Below are 25,974 nucleotides of genomic sequence, written 5' to 3'. Positions count from 1 at the left end.
GCACATTTCTCAGATTTACACCCAGAAGCATAAAACATAAACAACCACATGAACTAAGAGAGTTCATAATTCTTCCCTAATTAAGAGTCCACTCCTAGCCTTCCATGCTCCTCTGCTGCTTCAGCAACGAAGGATCAACCTTTTGCACAAATGCTAATCACATGCCATAGATATATTTTTTAAAATGTGAGCTTAACTCGGAGCTGTTTTTTATCATGCACACTTCCCCTTTAAAACTATTTTTATTTTATCTGCACTTTGATCACTATGACTATATCCACGAGTTTTAAAGTCCTGCTTTCGTTGCTGTTTTTAATGAATATATTCTATACTAGAGATACTTTTCGATTAAGCGGTATACAAAATATTGCTAAACAAATACATGATACCTGACCATCAGCCATTTTGGTAGGGCTGATATGAGCTGCAGTCCAAAATCATCTTGAGGGCGAGGTGTTTGACCTACCCCTGGTATCTGCCAAGGTAGGTTATTACAGGCTTTGTGGGCACCAGTCGGGCAACTCACCTCATTGTGCCCTTGCTGGAGCCATGTGGCTGGGAGGTAGAGTGTTCCTTGAGGGCCAATTTTCCAGTAGCGACCGAGGTTCTGCCCATTGACAAAGACGACACCTTTGCTCCAACCCTAGGAAACAGAGATGGGTCAGGAGTGCAGTAACAGAATATGTGGACATTCTAGAATGTAGCTAACATTTCTACAGGTGGCCTAGGCAAATATGGGAAAATGACAGAAAACTTTCACCACCTCCTTCTCCAGACTTGCTGCTGCCATAAAAGAGCCAATGTGGTGCAGTGGTTAGGGAATTAGACTAGGACCCGGGAGACCAGGGTTCAAATCCCCACTAAGCCACAAAGCTCACTGGGTGGCCAGTCATTGCTTCTCAGCCTAACCTACCTCGCAGGGCTGTTGTGGGTAGTAAATGAGGATGGGGAGAGTCCTGCATGCCACCTTGAGCTCCATGAGAGAAAGGTGGGATATTAATGCAGTAAGTAAGTGAAAAAGGAAATAGTTATAAGGGTGCCAACAAGACTCAGCTAAGCACCAAGACCACTTGGGGCATGACTGGTGCCACACTTTCCTATTCCCACTGCAAGAATAAATAAAAATGCATTTACATGTTTCAGAAAGTGTCCTAGGAAAGTGGAAGCTTTTAGAAGATTTATCGTCAAATCAAACCTAGATCAATTTTCTGCTAAGTATACTGTAGAGCAAAAATATCAACTGAAGGAGTTTAGAATGTGAAAACTAGATTCTCCCTGCACCTCACTCCCACTTCCCTCAAAAAAAGGTGGTGACTAGGTCTCACAAGATGATTTCATGTGGAATGCACAGCAAATTCAGTTGTCTGTTCCTTTGAATGAGGCTCACGGTGTACAGTCCAACCAGCTGCAGCTAATAATGTTCTAATCAGTGCACAGCAATGGCTTGGATGTGCATCACAAAGAATGCATAGATTTCCAACAATGCGATGACAGTGTTGAAGGCGAAAACACGCAGGCATAAAGGAACAGATTCTGCACACCTCTAGCTGTAGCGGATACACAATTCTTGCTGCCGAGGACCCTGTTGCCTAAAAAGAAGCCCGACGGCTCATCAACAAAGGCCTTTCTCTCCAGCTTCTCTTCTTAAGGCCTCTGATCCAGCAACTCACCTCTAGCTTCAAGAAAGTGTCCTGAGGCATATGTTGCACCTGAAGGGTCCCCCGGAAGAACGCTGGGCCCATTGCGCTGTCAGGGACGGCACTCCAAGGAGTGGTCCCACGTAGGCTGCGGGGAGAAAGCAGATGACGATAAGAAAAGAAGGAGCTGCATCCCAGGATAGAATTTTGGGGACCAGTTTTGATGCCGGGAGAGCCTTACTGGTTGGCAATTTTGCCTTGTGAACGCTTTGAGGCTGCATCCTGGTTCAAGTCCACTTTGGGAAGCTGAGATCCAGCCAAGGTCACACACATCCTCTTCTCCACCCTGCCCCAGTCACCCCCCAGCACACTAAAAGGAAGTCACGGAATATCAACTTTTCCACAGTTGTGTGAACTGGTTCTCATTTGGCTCACAGCAGCAAAAAAACAGAATTTGGCTCAAGCCCTCAAGAGCTTATGATAAGTATCTGGGGGAGCAAGAATTGGGGGGTGATGTGTTCTCAAAGATTAAAATTGCTCTTCCTTGCACTGTACGGGGAAATTTCAGGAGGGGAGAATGGGAAAGGGACCTCAACCACAACTGCTATAAAATGCTCACATTCAAGGTGGACAGTGTCAAACATGAGCCCTCAAGGATTATAGAAACATAAAGATACCATCTTATTATACCAAGTCAATGTATGTTTCCATATAGCCCAGTATTGCCCACTATGGCAGCAGCACCCCAGAGTTTAGGTACATGCCTTTCCCGTCACCTGTTATTTAACCCTTTAAAAACCAATAACTCAAGGTAATTGCCTCTCCCCAACCTGGACCCTGCAATCGTCACCTTCTTTGTGTGCCCCATCTCCCAAGGTCTGTAGGGTGAGAACATAAGGCCAGGCCTTTTCAGTGGTGGCTCCTCGCTTGTGGAATGCTCTCCTCAAGGAAGCTTGCCTGGCGCCATCATTACATATCTTTAGGTGCCAGGCAGAAACATTCCTTTTAACTAGGCCTTTGGCTTTTAACTATCTGTCGCTGTTTTGTGTGGGTGCGATGCTTTAATACAGGGTTTTCTTGATGCTGGTTTTAACATATGTTTGTGTGTGTTTGTTTTTGCTTAAGATATTGTAAATCACTTTGAGCTGCTGTGTCAAAAACCAGCAACTATTAAATTAGTAAATAACACCAACGCCATCATAGCCAGAAAAAGTCTCCAAGGATGGAGATCATGTGTGTGTGTAGGATGAAAAGGCTCCTGTTCGAAAGCTGGCTGGAACACACCACAACATCCTGCCGCAGGTTCCATTTGCTCCTTCTGTTGCAGTGAGGGCTAATTGCTGAGTAAGAGCTGCAGGAGGGGGAGTGTTCGAAGAAGGCTTCAACAACTGGCATTTCCATGATGCGGCAACTCCCCACCACCTGCCTCCAAGGAAGGCAGCAGCTTTCAGCCCTCATCTAGCCGTGTTAGGGTTTCTAGGCACTGTTGCATTGGCAGAGCAGGACAGCTATGAAAAATGATCGCCTGCATCCCTCCTTGCACAAGGAATATTCAGCTGATTCGAATATCCTGCGACAAGCAAACCCTCACCGGTTTGGTTTTGTTTTTTCTCTTTACCTTTCCCATTTCTGATTCCCTCCAGCTCACACCTCCAGGTTGCCACCTTGCTATCAAGAGCAGCCCCAGTGTGACCGCTCAAGAGATGAGATGAGCAGTCTTTCAAGATAGGCAACTCCACCTCCCTTTTCTCACCAACCAGGAACCCCAACCTCAAGGACGGCAGACGAGATGACAGCACATCTACGGAGAGACGGGGAATGCCAGTTCGCATTCCATCTAATCCCTTCCAGCTCCCCGGGGCTGTGTATATTTTCTTATTACAAGGCCCCTTTTACATGCCCGGAGGCGACAGTGCTGTAACAAACTCCAGGGCCCTAATCCAATAAAGGGGCTTCCTTCAGATGCGCTAAGTCGGCGGCAGCAGCAAACTGGGAGATGCTCTGTGAGAGGTGAGATTGCTGGCTCAGCGGGATTGCTCCTCTGCTCTATATGTCCGCAAAGCAAACAGGTTTTAAATGGCTAATGGATCATCTAGCATAGTTCTGGAGAGAAGAAAATTGACTGGGGCCTGAGTTCTGTTCAGGATGATCCACACATGCTGCGTGGGTGGGTGGGACTTCTCTGAGTAAGAGCTATTTTCCGGGAAGAACATTCAACATTGATCCTGTGCAACTCTCTAAGGACCAGGGGTGTGTGTGTGTGTGTGTGTGTGTGTGTGTGTGTGTGTGTTTTAAAACAATTATGTTTTATTTTTATCTGCTAAGCCAGGTTTTGCCCACCTGGTGCCCTCCAAATGCTGTGAACAACTACTCTCACCAGCCCCAGGCAGCAAGGTAAAGCCTGTACATACTAAGCAATACACACTGTTGTGTTGTATGCAATACAACAGTGGTAAGGATATACTCTGTGTGCAATAAAACATTTAAAATATCAATAAAGGTCCCTGCTTTCTGCCACCAGGGCAGGCCTGAGCCGGTGGCAGAGGCAGAGCTTCTGTGGCCGGGGGCAAGGCGCCTCGCAGCCAAGGAGGGTGGGCAGCAGCATTGCAAACTCTCCTGCTCTCCGCCGCTGGGTCAGACCTGACCTGGTGATGGAGCCGCTGCAGCTGAGGAGGGCTGCTCTCTGCCGCTTCCAAGGAACAGCTCTTTCTAATGCGGAGCCAGGCTCCAATGAAGGAGCCTGATGTGGGGGCGCCTGTTTGCACCCCCTCTCAAAATTGTGCCCGGGGCCACGGCCCCCACGCGCTACGCCTCTGCTCCTGTCCATAGAAATTAAGTACAGCAAAGAGTCAACTAGCCTGAATTCTTCCTGTTTAATGCCTGCTTTTCTGCACACAGCGAGCTTTATTCAGGCATGCATTCCTTCCTTCCCAAAATGCCAGAATCTGGGAAAAGTCTCACCACTTGATCCTGCTTGCTGCATACGTTGCTCTAGGTGCCATGGATTGTGCACAAGGCAGGACTCCCCAGAAAAAGCAGGATCAAAGAAGACTAGAAAGGGAATGCAAGAAGAACACAAGAAGAGCCTGTTGGATCAGGCCAATGGCCCATCTAGTCCAGCACCCTGTTCTCATAGTGGCCACCCAAATGGCTGTGGAAAACCCACAAACCAGATCCGAGTACAAGGGCCCTCTCCCCTCCTGCGGCTTCCAGCAACTGATTTTCAGAAACAATACACGGTCACAAAGCCTCTCTAGAGGATGCTATCAGTCTGCGTGGGATGATAAGCCCCTTTTGATTCGGGGGAAATTACTGGCCTGAAACAGTCACAGGAACAGCGGTGGCATTATTTGAGCTAAGCTCAGGACAACCACGGTTCAGTGCTGCACGCTCTGGCACCCCACAAAGAGATTTCCACCTTCTTCTTACTTATCCTTTCCAAAGAGTCAACACCTGTAACTGCAAATGACTCTATCGGGGAGAGGAGGCTGATGGAGCTGGCCCTGGAAATGCAAGCGCCTTCACAGCAAAAAAAAATGGAGAGAGAGCTGCAGCTAAACAACCTGCAACCTGGCAAGGGAAACAATCTCTTTCTGGAGAGCTTTGTGACTCAGTCGCCAAAGTTCCTAAAGGTCAAAAAAGAGAAAGGAAGACCCTCCCCACCAAAACAACCCTCGGATTTTAGCCAAGAAACAAGCTGCATTTACAAAACAAAAGCAAAATTTGCTTTGACCTGGGATCACACTTTTAAAAAAAGGAACAGCTGATTTAGAGGCAGAATTTTTTTTTTTTGGGGGGGGGGCACTGATGGGAGTTGTAGTCCAAACTATCTGGAAGGCAGAAAGCTTGAGAGAGGAAGCCCAGTGGCAGAAAAGGATTTGCTATTGCCCAGCTTTGCTGGCCGCTGCCTGTGCCATCCCTAGCAAGGCTTGTTCCTGGTCCTGGAGCCTGGCATGGTCCCATGTACAGAATTCAGTACCCCAGAAATTTCAGGTTTCTCTTTCCTTCTTTTAAATGGAAAGAATGGACTTCTTCAAGCAAGGCGCCATTAGGTTGTGGAACTCCCCTCCAAAGAATCCCTGCTTTGCTGGCTACCACAAAACACAACAATGATGAGGACTGGGCAAGCACGCACCACCCCCACCTATGGGAGAGTGCACTCTGCCCATGCCTGGCGCACATGCGCACACGCACATGTGCACACAAGCAGCACTATGCCCCTGGTTTTACCCATCCAAACAGTTTTGATGGGACCATTGAGCAAAGCTGAGCTGCTGAGCTTGAGCAGAAATAAGAAGAGGCCTGAAATGTAGGCATCGATAAGGAAGGGCTGCTGCAGTGCTCTGTGTGTTTTCGCGAGCTACCTGGTCATGATTTGCCAGCTCACTCCAGGACCAGATGCTGGCTTGCCTGGCAGGTGGAGTTGCTAACTAGGTCTTGTCCCTCTGCCAAATGCATTTGCTGTAAATAAGGGAAAGAGGGAAACAAGTAGTGACAACGGGGTATGTGGGTGTTGAGTATCTGCACAAACCTTTCTATGAAGCTGGGTTTCATGTCCAGGCTGTAAATCTTGAAGTTCCTCAAGGCGGTTTTGTTGAGATAGATATCGCCAATTAAGCCTGCAAGAGAGACAAGAGTAAATGCCGAACTGAGCAGTGAGCCTGATGAATCAAGTCTGGAAGCAGAGGGAATGAGCAAGCTGTGCTCAGCAGCAGCTGTCCTCTGCAGGAAGATCAGGGCCTGTAAGGCCCCTACTGGTTACGAAAAGAGAGAGAGGGAAGTTCCACTATATTGGCAGAAATCATTCTACTTGTTGCAATGGCTTCCTCAGATTCCAGTCGCTGAATCATTGCTACCGTCCAAAGAGCTCCTTTAGCCCAAAGGGCTGAACACACCTAGTGGGGATTATTGATCCAGCCCCCTGACACTTTAACTGGCAGATTGCTGCATCGCGTCTCAAAACACAAACTCTGTTTTCATTTCCAAAGCTGTTTGCCAGGCAGCACTGAGAGAGCAAGAGGCAGCTGCTCAAGAAACACACATCCAAATTTCCATTTGCGGCAAGGAGTTAGTTCTGTAGCTACTTGAACCTTGATTTCTGGATATTGAATGCTTGCTGGGAGTCTTTAGACTATAGGTTACATATGTTAAGAAGGCATCCCAGGGATGAGAGCAGATGTGGAGTAACTGAGGTGAACACAAAGGACATTAGGAAGCTGCCTCATACCATCTAGCTTTGCCTTTGCCTATCTAGCTTAGTTTTCTTGACAACGATGGGCAGCAGATCTCCAGGGTGTCAGACACAAGTCTCTCTCCCCCTACCTGGAGATGCTGGGGGATGAATCTGGGACCTTCTGCATGCAAACCAGAGCTACAAGCCTTCCCACAAAGGGTAGGGGTGAGGGGCTTGGGTGCAAATAGAATGGGAAAATAGGCTGCATGTTGTTCAAGAGAATAAATAAATTAAAAGATTTCTCATAAAAGGCTGTGGCAATGAGGCAAAAAATCCTCTAATCCCCTGCTTTTCAAGCTGCAGAAGAGTTGGCTGATGATGTACAGCACTGTGTGAATGGATCTTCCATAGATCAGCTCCCTGCTCCACAGCAAACCCCACACAATCACAACAGAAGCAGGCAAAGAGGGAGGACAGCCAGCCAGGGGGTGTTTGTGCCCAAAGCAGACTCGGGCAAAGGATATTCCAGAAATGCACTCGAGAAGACTCACAAGCAACCTGGCACATTAGATCACACCAAACTGGGCACCACAACACAAGCTGTACCAAACTCCCTGAGCGAGAGGCTCCATGCGGCTGGCCATTCTCCTATCTCCCATGCATCAGTTTCCGTAGCTGGCTGCAACTGACCAAGCATTAAGGTGATGAAAGCAAAGGAGTGAAAGAGCAAGTGTGTTATGCCTGCCAAACCAAAGCTTCGGAAGCACTAACACGGCTCTGAAATAAATAGCAGGTGAAATGCCGAACAATTGTTCAGGTAAGAAATATACCTTCAATGGGCCATTTATGCACAACCTTGTCAAGGAACTCCCAGGAAAGATCTGCCTGGCACCTTCTTTGTTAACCATTAGATTCCCAACGAAGTCGGCTCTGTTTAATGGGCCTTTAGTAATTGGTTTTGGTGTTAATTCTATTGCTAGTTTTGTGGCGGCTGTGGGTTGTGTTTGGTCAACTTGGTGAGTGTGCTTCCTTGGAGATCATTTGTTTTAAATGCTATTTTTTCTGTATTGAACAGACATCCACAGGAGTTGGAAGACTCCTCAAAGGTAATCTAATCCAACATCCTGTTAGTGCAGGAAATCTACTACTAGAGAACTTGTTCATCTAACCTCTCTGCTTAAAAACCTATTGTGGAGGGTAATTCAATGGCAAAAAACTTCCATAACCCTTGCTACCAACTGTGGCAGTGGGTGTCATAACTCCTATGTCTTAGTTCTTTGTCGGTAAACCAGTGTGGCCTACCACACAAACTACAACAAGGCAGTGATCCCGTTACTCTCAGATAATTACAAACAGGGCTAGTATGTGCTGGCATTCTTAGGGAACGAAGAAAAAACACACCAAGTCATATTTGGCACAGAATCCAGCTTGCTAAGGATTTTAGTTTCTTTTTTAAAAGCAAGTTTCTAATTCTTTTGACTGCAAAGTTACACTCCGAAGTGCATGAGCACTACCTGTTGAAACCTCAGGAGCCAGATAGATTAAGGTATCAATGGCTTGGGGCAGGATTTTGAAATATTTCCTGCTGTTCCCCGCAACTAGTAGAAGCAGAATAAATTATGCAAAGTAAGAGCAACTATGCAAGATTTGCATAAATTATTTATTTCCTCTAAAGAGGTTACAGAATTCAGTTTCTGTTGGCAGAAAAATTTGGAGTTGCCGGGGTGTGGTGATATATATATATATATTTAAAAGCAGAGAGTCCTGCTTATTGTATCTTCAGAATGAAGGGGAAAAAAGAATGGTGAAGCAACCCACTAAAAACATGATTCTTTAGCATTAATGTAACAAGGTGGGGAAAGTAGCCCAGCCCACCTTTCCGCTGGTTGTTCAGATTGCGCCCATAGTTGACTCGCCCACGATTCTCAACAAGGAGCCGGAGTTGCCTGTATCCCTGCAAGGAACAATTAAGGACAGTTCCTAATCTAAGAACAAGGAGATACAGAGAAATGCAGAAATATGGGCAGGAAGAGAATTTGCTCTGCCTCTTAGGGTGAAGACAGATTTAATATTGGATTGCTCTCAGCATTTCCAGGGCAGCCTCACTGCTCTAATAACGCTGCATCTGTCTTTGCCCCGAGTAGGTAAAAATGCTCCATCTGTCTTTACCCTAGCACACCTATTCCTCTCTAGGGCTGAGTTCTAAAAGGTTGCAAGTTAAAGCGGAAGCTGCCATGGTGCAGCACTTATTGGCTTGTCATCAAGAAATCTCCGGCAATCTCCTACTTGTGAAGCAGTTTCATACTTAAAAAAACAAAAGAAAACACTTATCAGGTGGTTGGGGCTTTTTAAAAATCAAATGAAGGGATCAACACACTGGTCATTTCATCTCTTGCAAAAGTGGGCTATGGATCACACTGGGAGCTTCCATTTTCTATCTTCAAACTTGGGAAATAAAATCAGCAACAGACAATGTATGCTTAAACACTCGGGCAGCAAGCTTCAGTGGGTTTAATCAGTAGATTTATCATTAAAACCTCTAGCTAATTCGTCTCGGGGGGCAATTTTAATTGGCTGCAGGGGAAGTTCAGCCAGTGGAGTTGCAGGTTCAGCCTGCAAACCTAAATACTGTTGTTGGAGAGTACGTTTTAGTGCATCTACTCTTGGGGCTCATCCAGATTTTCTTTTCCATTGTGCTATCTTTCCAGGCGCTATAAAACTCCATGTCCGAGCAAGGGGGTTTTTTTGTCCTGGCACTTTTCCCAGGAAAACTCACGTTTTACCACTGATTTGGAGGAAATGGCAATCCATGTAAAACCTGATTGCGGTTTCCTCCAATTCAGGGGGGAAACGTGGTTTTTTTAAATGGCGGGACAAAATAATAATAATGAAACGGCTCAGACATGGAGCTTTAAAGGTTGGATTTATGCCTAGAAACGCAGCACAAAAGGAAGTCTGGATGAGCCCCGAGAGCAGACCCGCTGAAATTAAGATTCAACTTGCTGGATTCAACTTGCCTGGCATACCTGCAGAAACCGGTGTGAGGGCACCCACCAGAAAACATCTGGGAAAGAGATAGAAATGGCACTTGTTGCCTGCAACTCACTCTTAATCCTTCCGACTGCTTACCTGCCCATCAGGAATTGACAATTGGTGTTTGACGTAATCAAGGTAGCCAATATGCAGAGTATTAAGAAACACCTGTGGGAAAAGAAACAGCCAGAGCCTCATTTGTCAGTTGTGAAAATGCAGAGGATTAGAAGGGGATTTAGGGGCTGGAGGGAGGAGCAGAAATTCCCCCCGCCCAGTGGCAACAGGGATGGCTGGGGTCTCTTCCAAGCTTTGACTGTAAGCTTATTATGATAATCATTTAAACAGCACTTAAGAATAGGGGAAAACACATTTATTAAAGAATCCAGATTATGCAGGATCAACAGATATGTTTGGGTGGCTGATACCTGACGCTATGCCTCTTCCTATATAAACCTCCCTCTGGGTTACAATCTGCTGCCAAGGTACTTCATCGGGTGCTTTTATCTGAGGTACACTATGCAATAACAAAATAAGTATCTGAAGGACCACCTTCTTCCCCAAAGAGCCTCTCGGGTGTAAATATCAGCAGAAGGGGCCCTCTTGGTAGCTCCTCCATCTTCAAAAGCACAGGGATGAGGACCAACGAAAGTCACCATCTCTGTGCCTATTCCCCAAATGGGGAGACTCCCTCTCTTCTCTGAATCTTTACAATACAGTTCTCAGCCTGTAAAAGGTACCCAAAAATGCATTTTAAAAAATACTTATTTTAGGATAAAGTATGTTTAGAAATGCACATACTGAGATAAAACGCCTATTTAAATACTTAAGTGGATACAAGTCTTCCTACTATTTTTTCTTTTTAAATCACAAACTGATGCAAAAATGGGACGTATAAAAGACTTAGGAATGGGCACACACGCAAAATGAACGCAGCCTGGAAACATCCCTAGCTTTAAGCACATGTCTAAAAACACTTAGGTTGCACAGAGAATGGGAGGGAGTGGTGTGTGGAAAGCTAGTGAGACATCAGGGATTTGACACGTCTTCATTCTGAGAATAGCCTTACAACAGCCTTGTGCTTAAGCCAGGAGTGGCTCACCTGCTAAAGCCCCCAAGGTGTTGTTGGATTCCAACTTCCATCACCCTCAGCAGGCATAGGGAAGGGCTGTAGCTCGGCTCAACATCTGCTCTGCAGGCAGAAGGCGCCAGGCTCAATCCCTGGTATCTCCAGGTAGGGCTGGGAGAGACTTCCTGCTTGAAACCTCTTCTGTAGCCAGCACAGAAACCAAGCAGGGTGTCAAGAGGACAGCCCTCCCTTCTACGTCCAGAATAAAAATGAAACTGGATACTGCAGGAGGGACAGAGTACTCCACCTTTCCTATTCCAACTCATATATTTTTCTGCACGCTAGTTAACTTTCATGCTCTTATTTACAAGGTTGCATTATGGTCACTCAGTTAATTAAAGTAACATTAACGTCTTCCCCACCCATCCCAGACCCTCAGCAGAGGCTGTTGACTTAACCCGACTACAATCTCCACCTGTGCTCTGTCCCGGACATGATCATGTGAATGGAGCTCTCCTCCGCCAGGTATGACAGTCTCGTACAGGATGTATCCAAAGGCTTGCCCGTTCCCATTGTTCACTGGGAGGTTCTCCATGTTAATGGGATGCTCGGATTTCAAGGGCTGCAAAGCAGAAATCGCAAACTTTCAACAAAATCCTAAGCGTGTCTTAACTCAGGAATATGTTCCATGCAGTTCGATAGTTCTCTCTCTCTCTCTCTCTCTCTCTCTCTCTCTCTCTGCACAGTAAAACAGCTTTATGAGCACGCCCCCCAACCCTGGGGTGAGCAGACAGAATCTTAACTTGAGTCCAGATGATTTCATCTGGGTTTCTTGGTCCGTGTATTTGTCAGATTAAATTCCCTTATATTGAGACAAAGGGAATGCAGAGGTGTCAATTTCTCCATCTCCGGAAGAGGGTCTTTCCTTACTTGACTGCGACTACAAGTCCCAGATTCCTTAGCAGGAAAATGAATTTCCGGGGGCCTTCTCCTCAGTGTGAATCAGACATACATGAGGTCCATAGGGTGGCAACACGAGAGTGCAGCGGCTCCCTGTCTGTGGAATGCTCTCCCCAGGGAAGTTTGCCTGGTGCCTTCATTATACACCTTTAGGCGGAAGGCAAAAATGTTCCTTTTTAACCAGGCCTTTGGTTGATCTTACTGACATCCTATGCCCTTTCAAAATGTGGTGGGGGGGGCGGTTATTAGGTTGTTTTTATTTTGATTACACATTTTGTAGTTTTGCATTCTGGTTTTGTTCTGTGAGCCGCCCTGAGACCTCTGGGTATAAGGCAGAATATAAATTCAATAAACAAACAAACAAACAAACAAAATCCATTTCACACTGATGGTGATGAGACCAGAAGTCCTAGCCCAGTACCTTTTGGGGAGGAAATGCTCCAAAGGGGACTGGGTGTGGCTAAGTTTCTGGGGAGCCTTAATCAGGGAAAGGGACGGGCAATGGGCCACAGGATCAGGGAGAGCACAGCCCCACTTACAGCAGGTTGTAAACAGAACTCTGCTGACCCTGACCGTGCTCTTGACCATTCCGTTAGTGAAATGCTTGAAGCATCCCTAGCCATTAGCTTATGCTGCTTTTGTGTGCTTAGTTCTGAGTGTGTGGAAAGGAAGGGCTCAATTGCAACAATGAAAGGGTTTAAGGACTGGCTCATACCTGCATGTTCACGCCTTGCTAATTGTAGTGTCTAGTATATATTGGAGACACGGACACATTATATTTTCATGCAAGCAGTCAACAGATATTGCAGTTGACAAGCTTTAAGCACGGATGTTGGGAACTCATCACAAAGCCTCTTCCTGTTGGGAAGTAGTCTTTGCCACACTGTTTCGAGCTATACACAGCACATTTTGCAACAAGACTAGCCATGAAAGCCAGAAGTGGCCATAGACTCATGTGGCATTCCTTCTTATAGGGGTCCCACCCCCCAAAAATAAAAATAAAAATAAGTACATACCTCTACCAGAGATGGCAGCACCTCCCACAGGGAGATATACTGCTGCATCAGGATCGCCCCATACGATGCCTTGTTTAAGATTATAGGAGGTAGAGGACGAGGCATATCTTTTTTAAAAAGAAAAAAAAAGTGACTTCTCAAGTGCCCCAAATTGCTATTGGCTTTGAAATGAGCATATTTGCCACACCTAAACTAACACCACCCTGGGGGGGAAACGCCCAACCCAAACATTTGTGATTTCCCAGTGTGGTTCAACTCCACTTTGTTTCCATTTTTTTACTGTGTCTTCTCACTATTATTCTTCTTCATTGCCCTTAGTCTCCCTGGCCTCACTTACCCTCACCATGATTTAATCTAATAGGCTGTGGTGACCCCACATGGTTTTGTTTATGGGCAACTGGGGATACCTAATTTCAGACTCAGAACCTGTTGTTTCGGCATCACTGACAAAAGGCCGCATGGATCACCACAATCAAAAGCGTTAATGGTCAGTGAGGGCAAATGAGGCAGAGAACACTGAGGTTGGAAATGTAGAAAGATGAAAATAACACCAAGAAGCAGCAACAACAGCAGGAGCAGGAGCGGCAGCCCCGCCAAGGGAACAAAAGGTGCTAGACAGCCTCCATTCACAAGGAGGGGCGAATATATGCGAGAAACAGGAGGCAAATTTAATAAAATGAAGACACTCACAAAAATTAACATCTAATTAAATATGCACCTTTGGCTCAGTACCTTCTCAGAGTCGATCTTTTGCCCACAACTGTGCCTTGAGTCAGCCCATTCAAAGACAATGCCTGACGCAGGACTGTGAGTGGTGGAGAAATGAAGGGCTTATCCGCACTTCCTCTTGTTCTGCTGCTTTCCCCACGGGAAAACACGCTGTTTCAATGGGAGCAAATGGCAATTGGGGTTTTCTCCAGATTGACGTTTGCTCTGATTTAGAGCTAAAGAGTGGACTTCTCCTGGAAAAAGCGGGGCAAGGGGAAAACTGCTCGGGCACATGCTTAGAAAGTGTGGGATGGGTGGAAAACCACTTGGACCCCTGCTTTCTAGGCACTGTGCAAGCAGAAGCGTGGCAAGCCTTAAGAGCGGTACATCAACTTGCTGACGGGAGTCCCAAAAATAAACGGGGGTGGGGGGAAAAGGATATTTGAACAGTTTCCCTCTTTCCAATTTGCATTTAAGTTCCCTGGCAGGCAGGCGCTGCTATTAGCAGCCGCACTCTCCCCGCTGCTATGAAGTCGGCTGAAAGGGCCATTTCCATAACAAGATGCTCCCCCCTCCCTTTGTCTCTCCTCGTGCTTCGGAAAGTGCTCCTGGCTAATCGACAGGATGTAGCTACATGGGGAGCAGCGGGAGATTGGCACACACATGTCGGGGAGCCAATTTCCAAGCTCCATCCCTGTGGCACTGGCTGGCACTTAGGAGGAAGCAGAGACGGCGCGCCTCCTCCCACCCACAATCACATGGCATTCCCAAAATTACCTGCAAGGCCCATGAAAAGCTCACGCAGTTTGAAAAACTTGGAGGTATAGTCTCCGGACTCGGTCAGCACGGCATCATAGTCTGGGGGAAAAGGCAGGGTCAGTAGTCAAAGTTAGGAAGAACGCCTGGCTCAGGGGAAATGCCAGGCCGCCTTACTTAACCAGGAAAGCTCATTCCTCCTGAGTGAATACTTCTTGCATCTTTAATCCATGCGAAATAGGACTGGCTGGTGGAAGCTAGAGACTTCTGGTTCTCCATCCTTCCCTAAGCTTTAAGGCTAGCTATTAGAGCAGTGGTTCCCAAACTTTTCCCAGCCACCGCCCCCTTGGCTCCATAAACTCATCCCCAGTGCCCTACGCTGCCCTATAAAAAGCATTATTCAAAACAGTGGTTTGCACAATCCACTAAGAAAAATAACACAATATAATTCAAAACAGTAATGATTAATTGCACATTTATTCTGAATCCAACTAAAACTGCTTAGTTCAACTAATTCAACAAAACTGATGAACTTGATTCAGTGACCTCCAGCGCCCCCCTTACACCCCCTTGCCTCTTAGCACTTCCCTGTAGTAAGTGGTGCAGAAATGGCCTTAAGTAAATAAATAGCACAGCCGTTTTTGGCAAGCTTCCCCTCCACCCACCGCATATCAGTAAAATCACTGCACGAGTGCAAAACAACAACAACCCACTTGTGGAGGGATGGAGCTCAGTGGCACAGGAGCTGAGTGGGAGGGAGAACACACTTTGCATGCAAAATGGTTCCAGGCTCACTCCTCTGACATCTCTCTTAAAAGGGACAAGTGACAGGTGATGGGCGGCAGCAGGGGGTGGGGGGACCCTTTGCCAACAACCTTGCAGAACTGCTGTCAGCCAGAGCAGGATTTGGACTGGAGGTTTTCATCAGCCCTTTCCGCTGAAGCCCTTCTGCAAGGAAAGCAAAGACTCTGCCACTGAGCCCTGGCTTGCAGGACTGGCTAGTCCAGCATCCTGTTCTCACAGTGGCCAACTGTGATTCCCATGGGAAACCCACAAGAAGGCTCGAGCATAAGAGCACTCTCCTCCTCTTGTGATTTCCAGAAACTAGTCCTCAGAAGCATTACTGCCTTTGACCATGGATGCACAGTATAGCCTTTGTGGATAGTAGCCATTGATAGCCTTCTCCTCTATGAATTTGTCAAGCCTTCTTTTGAAACCATCCAGGTTGGTGGCCAGCAACTTGCCTACCAGGGCAGTGAGTTCCACAGTTTAATTATGCACTGTCAATGACACCTTACCGTAGCTGGTGATGGTTGCCTTGTACTCGTCAAAATGCAGAGCACCATTCATGAAGCCAAAGTTAGTGCCTCCGTGGAACATGTAGAGGTTGATGGATGCCCCCGCTTTGATGGCTTTTTCAATGTTTGCCATCATTTCTGTGCAGGGAAGCAAAGGGTTGAGAGTGCCTCAGAGCTAGCAATTGCCTTGATGTATTGCTGCAGTACAAACAACGAGCGTCCACGGAGACATCGGGATCAGGGAAGTCCCTTCTGCAATGTGGCACTGCTGCCTTGCAAGCTCAGTTCCTGCCTAACAATAACACTCATTTTGCACAGGAGTGCTTCGTCCTTACTTTGCAAAAATAAACCCTGCAGCAAAAACAAACCGATACCACTCCCCACCCCACTCAAAACCCCATTCCTCTCGGCAAAGGGACCTACCTTCCCCACTCAGCCTGAACATCTCCAGAAAAAACAAAATGCTAATCTTATTAAAGCATTTTACACCCACCTTTCAGCACAAGATTCTCAAGGCAGCTGATAACATTGCATTAGGACGTAGAAAAATCTACGAGAATGAAATTAAACGGCAGCACATAACAATTTAAAAGCAGCAGCACGACAGGAGTCATTAAAAAGCTATTCAAAGCCATTAAGAAGGGAGGTACTTTTCACCTGGTGCCTAAACACCATCAGATTCAGTGCCTGGCCAAGAGATAAGGCAGGGGTGAGGAACCAGTGACCTTCCAGATGTTGGTGGTGGACTAAAACTCACAGCATCCTTCACTGTTGACTGTGTTATGGGAGTTGGGAGTCCAACAACATCCAGAGAGCACCATGTTGGCCTGTCCCTGAGATAACTAACTATTAAGCAGCACCCCTGCTTGGGGTGCCACCCATTTCATCTGACGAGGTTGAAAGAAGTAAAGAGAGAGGTCAAGCTGTGTCAGGCAATGAGCAATTCAGACCCTAAAAGAATAAATAAGAGGAGGAAGGGAAGAAGGGAAAGTGGAGCAAATGAGGGAGAACAGCAACTCACCATCTGCATCAAACACATTATGAGGTCCTCCCCAGCTATCGAACCATCCAGTCCAGTATTCCATCACCATCTTGGGCATGTTGTCCTGTTAAAAAAGGTCAAGAAATTGAATGGGTTAGATCCTTCCCTCAGGGAGGTATTGACAACTTTTGGGTGTCAGGAGGGGACCTTCCCATTTGCCCAGACATTTTAGCAGTGTAGCATTACTGCATTTTTAAGGGTTTTGTTCGTCCTCATTTGCCCTTTAGCTTGTTTTGAGTTTCAGTTTGTTTGCATTTTATATGTTGTGGTTGAATTAGTTTTTGTCACATGTTTGTACACGCTGCCCCGGAACCTTTTGGTAAACAGGCAGTTGACAACAAATCCAAGTAGTATGCATTTGCCTTGCCTGGAAAAAAACACCCAACAACTGGATAAGGCACAACAGCTTATGACACCACCTTATAGCAAGGTCAGACCCCCGGCCCACCTAGTGCAGGATCGTCTGCTCAGGCTAGCGGTGGCTTTACTGGGTCTCAAGCAGAATCGTGTTCCACCAAAGATCCGTTAAGCGGAGAGGCTAAGGACTGAACACTTGCCCCCGCTGAACACTTCGGCACTGTGCTCCTGCTCCAATAACCATGGGTGTACAAACATGTGTAATTTGGCAAAGTTGTTTTCAAGCATTGCTTGTTCTTCAGCAAATGGGGAAGGGCTGTAACTCAGGGCAAAGCATCCGCTTTGAATGCAGACGGTCCCAGGCTCAGCCTCCAGCAAGGTCTGAGAATGCAGTGTCTGAAACCCTGGATACCAGGTACCAGTCAGTATAGACAACATAGAGCTAGATGGACTCTTGGTCTGGGTCAGTATAAAGCAGCTTCCTATGCTCCAATGTTCCATGTCAACTTTCATCTGAAGAACTTTCTGCAGTGGAATCCACCATGTGGCTAATCTCAAGGAGTTGACTGCTTGAAACATACAGCATGAAATAGGGTGCTCACTGGGAGGTTAAGCAGGCAGAAGTTGTGTGTGTATGTGGGAGGCTGTTTTCTGTGGTGGCACTGAAATGGTCAAATGCTCTCCCTACACCTGTTTAGCCGCCACCTAAAGGATGCCACCCAGCCAAACTGGTCCTGTTCTTCCATACTTTTAAAATATTATTTAAGACCCTTTCACTGGTTTTTTGCTGCCAACTCTGCTGCATTTATTTCGAGACTTCCTTGCCACATGCAATTGTATTTCACTGATTTTACTTTTGCTAATCATCAATCCAAAAAGCACACTTAATGCACTAAGCCAGACCTAAGGCTAAAACAAGTAAACAAAAGGAAGCTCAACTCTGCCTGGTTTGAGGGAGGGGAAGTCAGTATGTGGTGAATTTAGCCCTAAAGCCCCATAAATCCTTGAATACCAATTTGAACACCCTACACACATGCACACACACACCACCCTCTTCTACACATGCCTCGTGGATGAGATCTCTCTGTTTTCCTACAATAATTGTTTATAGGAGAAGCAGGGACCTCAGGCCCGGGACTGTCTAGCTACTTCCAGGAATTCTCCCCTGGCCACACCACTCACCAGCTGTGCTCAAATATTTGTGCCTGGCTGCACTTGGGATGCCTTTGGAATGAGAGGTGAGTACATGCAATCCTCAGAGTTTTATGTGGCTGGAATGTAGCCTCCTAATTTCCTCCTGCCACTTTGCAGAAGCTCAAGAGAGGCACTGGCAGATATGATGCTCACACTCTCCCTCCTGCTGCAACAGGGGCCAAGAACGCATTGCCAATTTCTTCTCCATCCCCAAGGAAAAAGATGGGGGAACTGCCACACTGCGGTCACTCCAGGCTGTGTGCTTCTCTCTCTGACTTCCTCCAGCCCACAGAAGCTAATAAGCCTTTCAGGCAGGCCTGCCCAGTACATAAGCCACCAAGCTGCATATTTGGTGGCCCACCAGGGCTCACTAAGCCCTGCAATGGATCATTAGGCCTGCTTTAAGACTAAAAGGAAACAGAGAGCTGGTGTGCAGCCTGGCGTGGTGGCAGCTAAGTCCCAGATCTCTTGGGCCAGGCACACCAGCAGCTCTGCTTTGGCTTTGTTTATCACTTAGGTGCTCTCCCCAAGCCCTCATCCCAGGGGAGCAAGCAAGCGGCAAATTACAGGTCTACCAAGCCAGAAGCAGTAGCTAGAGAGAATTTGCTAGCAGTGAGAAAAACCACAGTGTGTTATGTGCAGCTTATTTCCACCAAAGGTAATTACCTCAAATCCATAATGCTGGTGCACAGTAAAAACAGAAGAACTGGCTTGCTGGATCAGACACAGGTCTGCTGTTGAAACTCCAACAGCAAGTAGTCAAATACCCGCAGGTGCTCATAAGAAAGGCATTAAGGCAGTGGCCTTCAATGATTGCTCGGCACAGAGGCTTCACTTAGCTGTTTAGTTAATGTCTGCAGTAGACAGACTTATCCTTCATGACTTTAATTCCTGCACACGCACACACAGCAAAGTCGTGAAAGCTAGTGGCCAGCTCATCTTGGTAAAGTGAGTTCCTGCTGAGAAAGCTGGAACAGGCCTCCCTGGCAGGTTATGAGAACTGCTACAAGCAGCCAGAGACTTCAGTACACATGGGGTGTCACCTGCTGCAAGATACGACACTGGCTCAATGCATCACTGAGGCTCCTGGTTGGTGAAGTGAAATGGAAACCATTCTGTGATCCCCTGGGCCTGGGAAGTCAGGTGATGATTAAGGGCCAATCAGGGGCTGCCAAATATAAAAAATCTTGCAGATCTGGTGACATGCCTCAGTGCGACCCATTAGTTGCTGGGGAAGGTGACCTGGTTCTTCCTTGGTAGCTCCAGCCAACACAACTTTTATCGGGCCTGCTCCTTGCCCTACCTGCCTCTGGCTTGCCAACTTGCCTGGCTACCAGGATACCCACCAATCTCAAATACACAGCTAGCATATGTGCAACTGAGCCACTTTACTTTTACTGGGCCAAGGTCTTAGTTTATAAAGCCCTAAACAACTCAAGACTAGGTTATCTTATAGACCTCATTGTCTACCAGATCCCTGCCTAGTCCCTGTGCTGAGCTGATGAGGCCTTACTGATGGTGCCATACGTTCAACCTGTGGGCCACCATCAACAGGGCCTTCATTGTGGCTGCACCAATACTTTAGAACTCTTGCACCCTTGCCAAATGGACAAGCACCTGTGACTCTGTGCTTTAGACATCTCTCTTTTTACTCAGGCCTTTACCAGCAGAATAATTGTTGTTCTTGTTTGCAGCCAACACAATCTACAATGAAGTATTTTTGTTGTGCTTTGCAATTTTGTTTTTAATTATTAGTTTTATTTTATAAACAAGATCATCTGCACTGCACTGGCTTTCCTCTGGCTGTGGATCAATCATAGCAAAGACTGTTATGGTCTGTGGCTAAGACAATGAACTGAGCCGAGCAGGAGGAATAATGGGAGTGGAGAAACCTGGGGCTGGAATAATTAAATTGCAGCCTCCAGTGCAGAAGAGAAAGATTGCCAGCAGCAGGCTTTGTAATGGCGCACTCTGCCTCCTCCCTGCCCCCAGAACATCCCCCTGCCGCCCCACAAAATAAACAAGCTAGGCTAGGATGGACCTACCTGCCAGAAAACGGAAACCGCATTTCCTGGCCTCCTCCTGCCAAGTCTTGTTCCCCTTAATTGCTTAATCGATTGCTCAATATTAGAAAAGGAATTACCAGCCATTCAGATATGTTAAGCACTAAAAAGGATAGACAAGCACAGACCTCATGCTGCAGATTCGACTCAGGTGAGGGGAATGATTTAATCACACCTTGCTGGTGGCTTTTGTGACAAAGCCAATCTACCATGAAGAGGTTGGCGTTCTGCATTCCTACAGTTCCCCCTGCACCGCTGAGAGACAGACATAGGTTGAACCTCTCCCTGTTGTCCAAATTGCTCAAAAGGGGCATTAACACACTTGTGACCCATATGCCTGAGCCACCCTAATGCGTATGCTGTTACCAGGACCATTAGTCTGCAGGGCACAACCCGATAGCGACCTTGCATATGACAGGAATTGAGGGGTGTGGGTGGGTGGGTGTGTACACACTTGTGCTTAGAGCAGGGGTTGCTGCACCACAACGGCCATCGTTTTTTACCACTGCCCATGCTAGCTGGGGAAGTTGGGAGTTGTAGTTCCAGAAAACCTGGATGGCACCATGTTGGCAACTCTGGCTTAGAGGTACATTTCATGCATGCAGGGGGGGGGGGGAACCACACAAACTCACATACAAAGAACTTTTGGAACTCACATTGGTGAAGGCCAAGCAAAGGAGTGTCAGCAGTAGGTAGGTCCTATCCTTCCCCCAAGTGCACGACTATTACAGCAACCACCACTGATTTTCTCTCTTCAGAGGAAAGTCAATGGATGCACTCAGATAAGTCCCTGGGGTGGAAGCAAATTCAGCTATACGGCTCTAGTCTTGGTGTTGCTTTTTGGCCATGATAAAAAGTTGGTTGGGAAAGTTGTACAGAATAATGGGAGCTGACCTTTACAACTGCAGGTTTTACGGTTTTTCTGGTGTGCAAAGCGCTTTGTCTGGTGTGTTTACAGACTTGCTGTGAGGGTGTGGGTGTGGTGGGGCTCTTCCCTTTTTTTTAACAGAGAAGAAATAGAGGTGAGAGAAGAGAAAGGCGGAAAGGAGAAGGAAGGGAGGGTTCTGGTTTTGTTCCAATGAATCCTCTGCAAAGGAGGATCTGAGCTGAGGGATCCCAGCACCAGGTCCAACACTCACAAGCTGGGCCAGTCAGCTTTTAAATCAGGTTCTTGATGGCGTCTTGGCAGCAACAAGCAGAAAGACTGTTCAAGACAGGAATGAGGGACTGTCTTCTTCAGCCACATTCCCTTCTGGGCAACCTTTTTGGGACCACATCCTGATGGCGGGCGGTGTGAGAAGAAAAAGTGGGTGGAGCAACAAATGCAAATTTTACCTTTGTGCAGTATACTAGTTTCTGCATACACACCTCTATACTCTATAATTTGGAGGGCCAGATAGAGAGGATGGGAGGACCACATTCGACCCCTGGGACTTAAGGTTCCCTACACCTGGTTTAAAGGCTTTGAAGGACAAAACCAACTTCCTTAAGGGAACTCTTAGGCACAACTCAAAATATTCCAACTCAAGAAGCTATGCCTAAAGAGTGCCAGTGAAGGATTATTTATCTTCCAAATGCATTACAGTGGTACCTTGGTTGTCGAACGGCTTGACTTCTGAACAAATCAGGTTCCGAATGCCGCAAACCTGGAAGTAAGTGTCGAACGGACTCCCGGAACAGATTAAGTTCGACAAACAAGGTACCAATGTATACTCAATAGCCAGGTTTTCACAGACAAGGCGGCTTCCTCCCTGCTTTTCCAGCACTCTTTTTCAGAGCCCTGAAGCACCACATACAAGGGCAGTAGAACAGCATGTCTACCCTTTGGATGCTTCGTCCTTACCTGCATTGTGTCAAGGTATGACAGGATACCCGGGTCCATCTTCTGAAAGTTAACAGTGGCCAGAGCTAAGCAGGGAGGGAGACAGAAGAAGATAAGGAGATTTCAGGTAGATTCAAATAGCGGCAAATGCCCCTTCGATTCAAAACATGCCTCCCAGCCTAGCACAGATACTCGGGTTGGCATGAACCACGAGATGGAATTCTGCCCTGGCTGCATCCTGCTCATTTTCAACCACACCCAGTTCACACATGCATCAGTTGGCCACTATGCACTTGTTTGACCAGGAGCAGGAACCATCACTGGGCCTGAGGGGATAACAAGCAGCGGCAGTATCCAGTTTCACACAACAAGCCGCCAGTCCTCATGCTATAGTTGTAGGAACTTCCCACTGGAGAGTTTTAAGCAAGAATGAAATGCACTTTGCCTGAGAGATGGGACTTATGATCAAAAGGCACAAGAGGCCACAGCCCTGGTGAAGCTAAGCAGGTTTGGATCTGGTCAGTGCCTGGATGGGAGACTGCCTGAGAGCCACCTGTAGGCTGACTTGGGTACCAAGGTGGAAGAATGGCAGGATACATGTGTAAAAAAACCTCCCAAATAAATTCAGTTTAATCCAGTTTACTCTCTCCCCGCCCCCCTCCTAATCCTATTAATTATTGGTGAAGGTGCTGACAAATCTGTTACAGATTCCTCCTCTCCTGTCCCCGCCCTCGGCCCCAACACTCTTCCCAGGGTTCAATTTATGGAAAGGAAATTACTATTAAACTGCTTTGAGTTTTCACTAAAGTCCTTACAATTCTAGCTTCAAACATTTGCAGTATTACAACCCCCCCCCCCACCTGCTTCACAGACCGGGTGGTGGTTGTAGAAAAAAGGGGATGTCCCAAGGCTTAATTAGCACTAGCAGAGCAATTAGGGATGCTGAGATAAAAGGCCACACACCAAAGCCGCCAGTAGCATTTGAAGTTGCATCCCGTTGCGAGGCCCATCTCCAAGGGCGAGGCCCTTCCTAGCCTCAGCAGCAGGAAGCAGACGTAAAACTGGAACAGGAACGAACTGGCCAGCTCTCCCAGGTTGCTTCCAGGAGACCCGTTTATAGAGCATTCATCCTGATGGGGATGCCAGGTGGAGATGGCCACTTACTGCATGTTCGTTCAGACAGGTCTGCGGGGAGCTTTTACGACTTTGCATCAAGCAAGCAGAACCCCGCACTTCTCCATCTCTTTTCTTATCATGAAACATTCGATTTGGGTGGAGAAATTGGTTTGTTTCATAAGAGCACCAAATACAGGGCAACCTGAATTTGCTGGTATGTGATTGAATCCCACCACAAAATTGTGACAGTCCCTAGAAGCACAGGGGAGGGCGGGGAGGAAAAGAGAAGGGAGGGTTCATCGCACGTTTGACTGCCCTTGCCCCATATGCATAACGAGAAGAGCTTGCTGGATCAGGTCAGTGTTCCATCTAGTCCAGCATCCTGTTCTCAGTGGCCAAGCAGAAACCCACAAGCAGGACCTGAGCTCAACAGCACTTTCCACTCCTGCGGTTTCCAGCAATTGGCATTCAGAAGCATTCCTGCCTCTGGCAGTAGAGGCAGACTATAGCCATCGTGACTAGTAGCCACTGATAGGCCTTATCCTCCACGATTTAGTCCAATGCTCTTTAAAAGCCATCCAAGTTGGTGGGAATGGATTCCAGTGCTATCTGCTTTACAGCCACAAATTAGCTGCACAATGGCAGCGGCTCATGGAAGGGTGTGCGTCTTCTCTTTGTGCACCTTGAATGAGTCATGCACGAAGCGTGGGATGCGATACATGGAGGAAGCCATCGAATGACACATGTTTTGCATGTAAAAAGGTTCCAGGTTCAATTGCTGGCATCATCAGTGAAAAGATTCCATGCAACAGGGCTGCAAAAACAGAACTGAGCAGAGACTATGGAGCAAGGGTGGGAGACCCACCTGGGCTAAGGTATGGGCAGCCCTCCAGACCTCTCTGCCTGGTCCTCAGTATTCGTCACAGGTCCTGCCTCCAGCTACAACCCCGATCAGAACTGCTCTGCCCCCTCACAGAGGGCTTTTGCACTATGGTGGCGATAAAAGAATCATAGTTGGAGGGGACCACGAGGATCGTCTAGCCCAACTGCCTACAATACAGGAATATTTTGGTGGGGCTCGGACCCATGGCTCAGAGATTAAGAGTCTCATCATGCTCTACCAACAGAGCAAACCACTGGCAGTTGAAATAGACAGCAACTCAGCCAGATGAACTAAAGGTCTGATCCACAAACCAGCATCATATCTCCATATATACAAAATGTATTCTTGGGTAAGTAAATTACAAAGGTCTAGCAGCTTGCTCTTCAAATAAAACAAAAAACAAGCAAACGCTGATTGTTAAGAAAGCTGATTTTTTTAGGACAACTATGTTTCAAAAACTCAGGGCTCTGTCAAAAGATGACCTGGTCTGCAAATTCCACGGTGTCAATGGGAATCATCAGGATGACAGAAAAGCCAGGGTCTTTTTTTCACCTGCAGGCAAACAGAGACAGTCACCCTCCTCTTCTTTCCTCTTCCAAGCATGCTTTTTATTACTCTTTGTGTGTTCTCACAGCCACCTTGCCTCTGCCGCATCACTCAGAGCCCTAGTTATTCCGCACTCCTGATTACTTGACATGTTGACTCTAATGAGCAGATTGTTGTGACATCCGAAGCATGAGCTGGGATCAAGGCGCGCTTGTCACATGAGCCCGATGGAGGAGACAACTCCAAACAAGAGAAACGAGTGCGCTCTCAGGCAGTAAACACATTTGCGCAGGAAGCAGAGCAAAGCTGAACTGATCTCCCCCCTTACACACACACATATACCACTGATCCCCATCTCCCACTGGCAGGGAGAGAGTGACCCCATGTGGACAGGGCTGGGAAGTTCTGTCATTTAACAAGAAGGTGTCAGGCCTGGATGGGATGCAACAGGATGCTAGCCAATTCCCAGGGACAGGCTGTGCCACCTGTACTTGTGTTTTTAAACAATTAAATAAAATTTAATACAGTTTCCACATAAAATAACATAGCGTACGTACCTGGAATTTAAAAGGGCAAATACTGTACTCCAATAAGAGTTGCTAAGTTGTTATTATTATTTAACAAATATAAGCAAAGAGTAATTGCAAAAGATCAATGAGCAGCAAACAAACTCTGCCATCTTCACATCCACAAAAAAATATTAGAACTAGAGGTGTGCCCCCAAAACTGAATCAGGTCAATTTGAGTCCTGGGATCTAGCCAAATTGCATCGAGGAAGCCCTAGATGGCCCTGGGTTGGATCGGGTCCACCTGGAGCAACCTGAGGTTGTCGGGGGGGGGGGGAATCTTCTGATGGGAGGGTGTAGAGAAGGAAACACACAGACACCCTTGTGTGTGTTTCCTTCTCCATCCACCAAACCACATGTTTAATTAGGAGTTAAAACCCTGCTTAAATATATGGTCAAGGGGCACCAGGGAGAAAGGGAAAGTCATGTTTTCATCTCCTCCTTCTCCCCAACCCCCCAAAAAAAATTCCAAATCAGTTTAGGATCTGGATCAGGAGCAGCCATGGAGCAGAGTCTCTCTGAAGCATCGGGTTGGACCACAGATCAGAGCAGGGGACCTGTGGACAGCCCTAATTAGAACCTTTGGTGTGTTGAGGGCCACATTTCCTTGGGGGTAATGTGCTGGGGGCCACAGGATTTTATCCTGCTCACCATAAACAACCAGATCAAGCCCTTTTCCAAGAGGGAAGTCAAAAACTTACAACTCCACCTCTATGAACGACCTTCCCTCTTTTGCTA

The 25,974-nt window shown here is 47.0% G+C and overlaps 1 protein-coding gene across 2 annotated transcripts in view; it reads right to left on the bottom strand.

Moving 5' to 3' along the window:
• GLB1L2 (galactosidase beta 1 like 2) overlaps nt 1–25,974 on the bottom strand; it is a 64,244-nt gene that overhangs the window by 3,898 nt on the left and 34,372 nt on the right. For both annotated transcript variants that reach the window (XM_079954526.1, XM_079954527.1), the window contains exons 9-19: nt 22,147–22,211; nt 16,669–16,753; nt 15,648–15,785; nt 14,371–14,451; nt 12,886–12,992; nt 11,385–11,531; nt 9,940–10,011; nt 8,686–8,764; nt 6,169–6,256; nt 1,671–1,785; nt 527–643 (exon numbers count right to left, since the gene is read on the bottom strand). In XM_079954526.1, the coding sequence (XP_079810652.1) occupies nt 527–643; nt 1,671–1,785; nt 6,169–6,256; nt 8,686–8,764; nt 9,940–10,011; nt 11,385–11,531; nt 12,886–12,992; nt 14,371–14,451; nt 15,648–15,785; nt 16,669–16,753; nt 22,147–22,211 (1,094 nt within the window). The remainder of the gene's footprint in view (nt 1–526; nt 644–1,670; nt 1,786–6,168; nt 6,257–8,685; nt 8,765–9,939; nt 10,012–11,384; nt 11,532–12,885; nt 12,993–14,370; nt 14,452–15,647; nt 15,786–16,668; nt 16,754–22,146; nt 22,212–25,974) is intronic.

The sequence above is a fragment of the Podarcis cretensis genome (genome assembly GCF_951804945.1).
Source record: "Podarcis cretensis genome assembly, chromosome: 15".
NCBI classification, from domain to species: Eukaryota; Metazoa; Chordata; class Lepidosauria; order Squamata; family Lacertidae; genus Podarcis; species Podarcis cretensis.
Note: the sequence above shows the minus strand (reverse complement) of the source record. Positions and strands in the feature narration are given on the sequence as shown.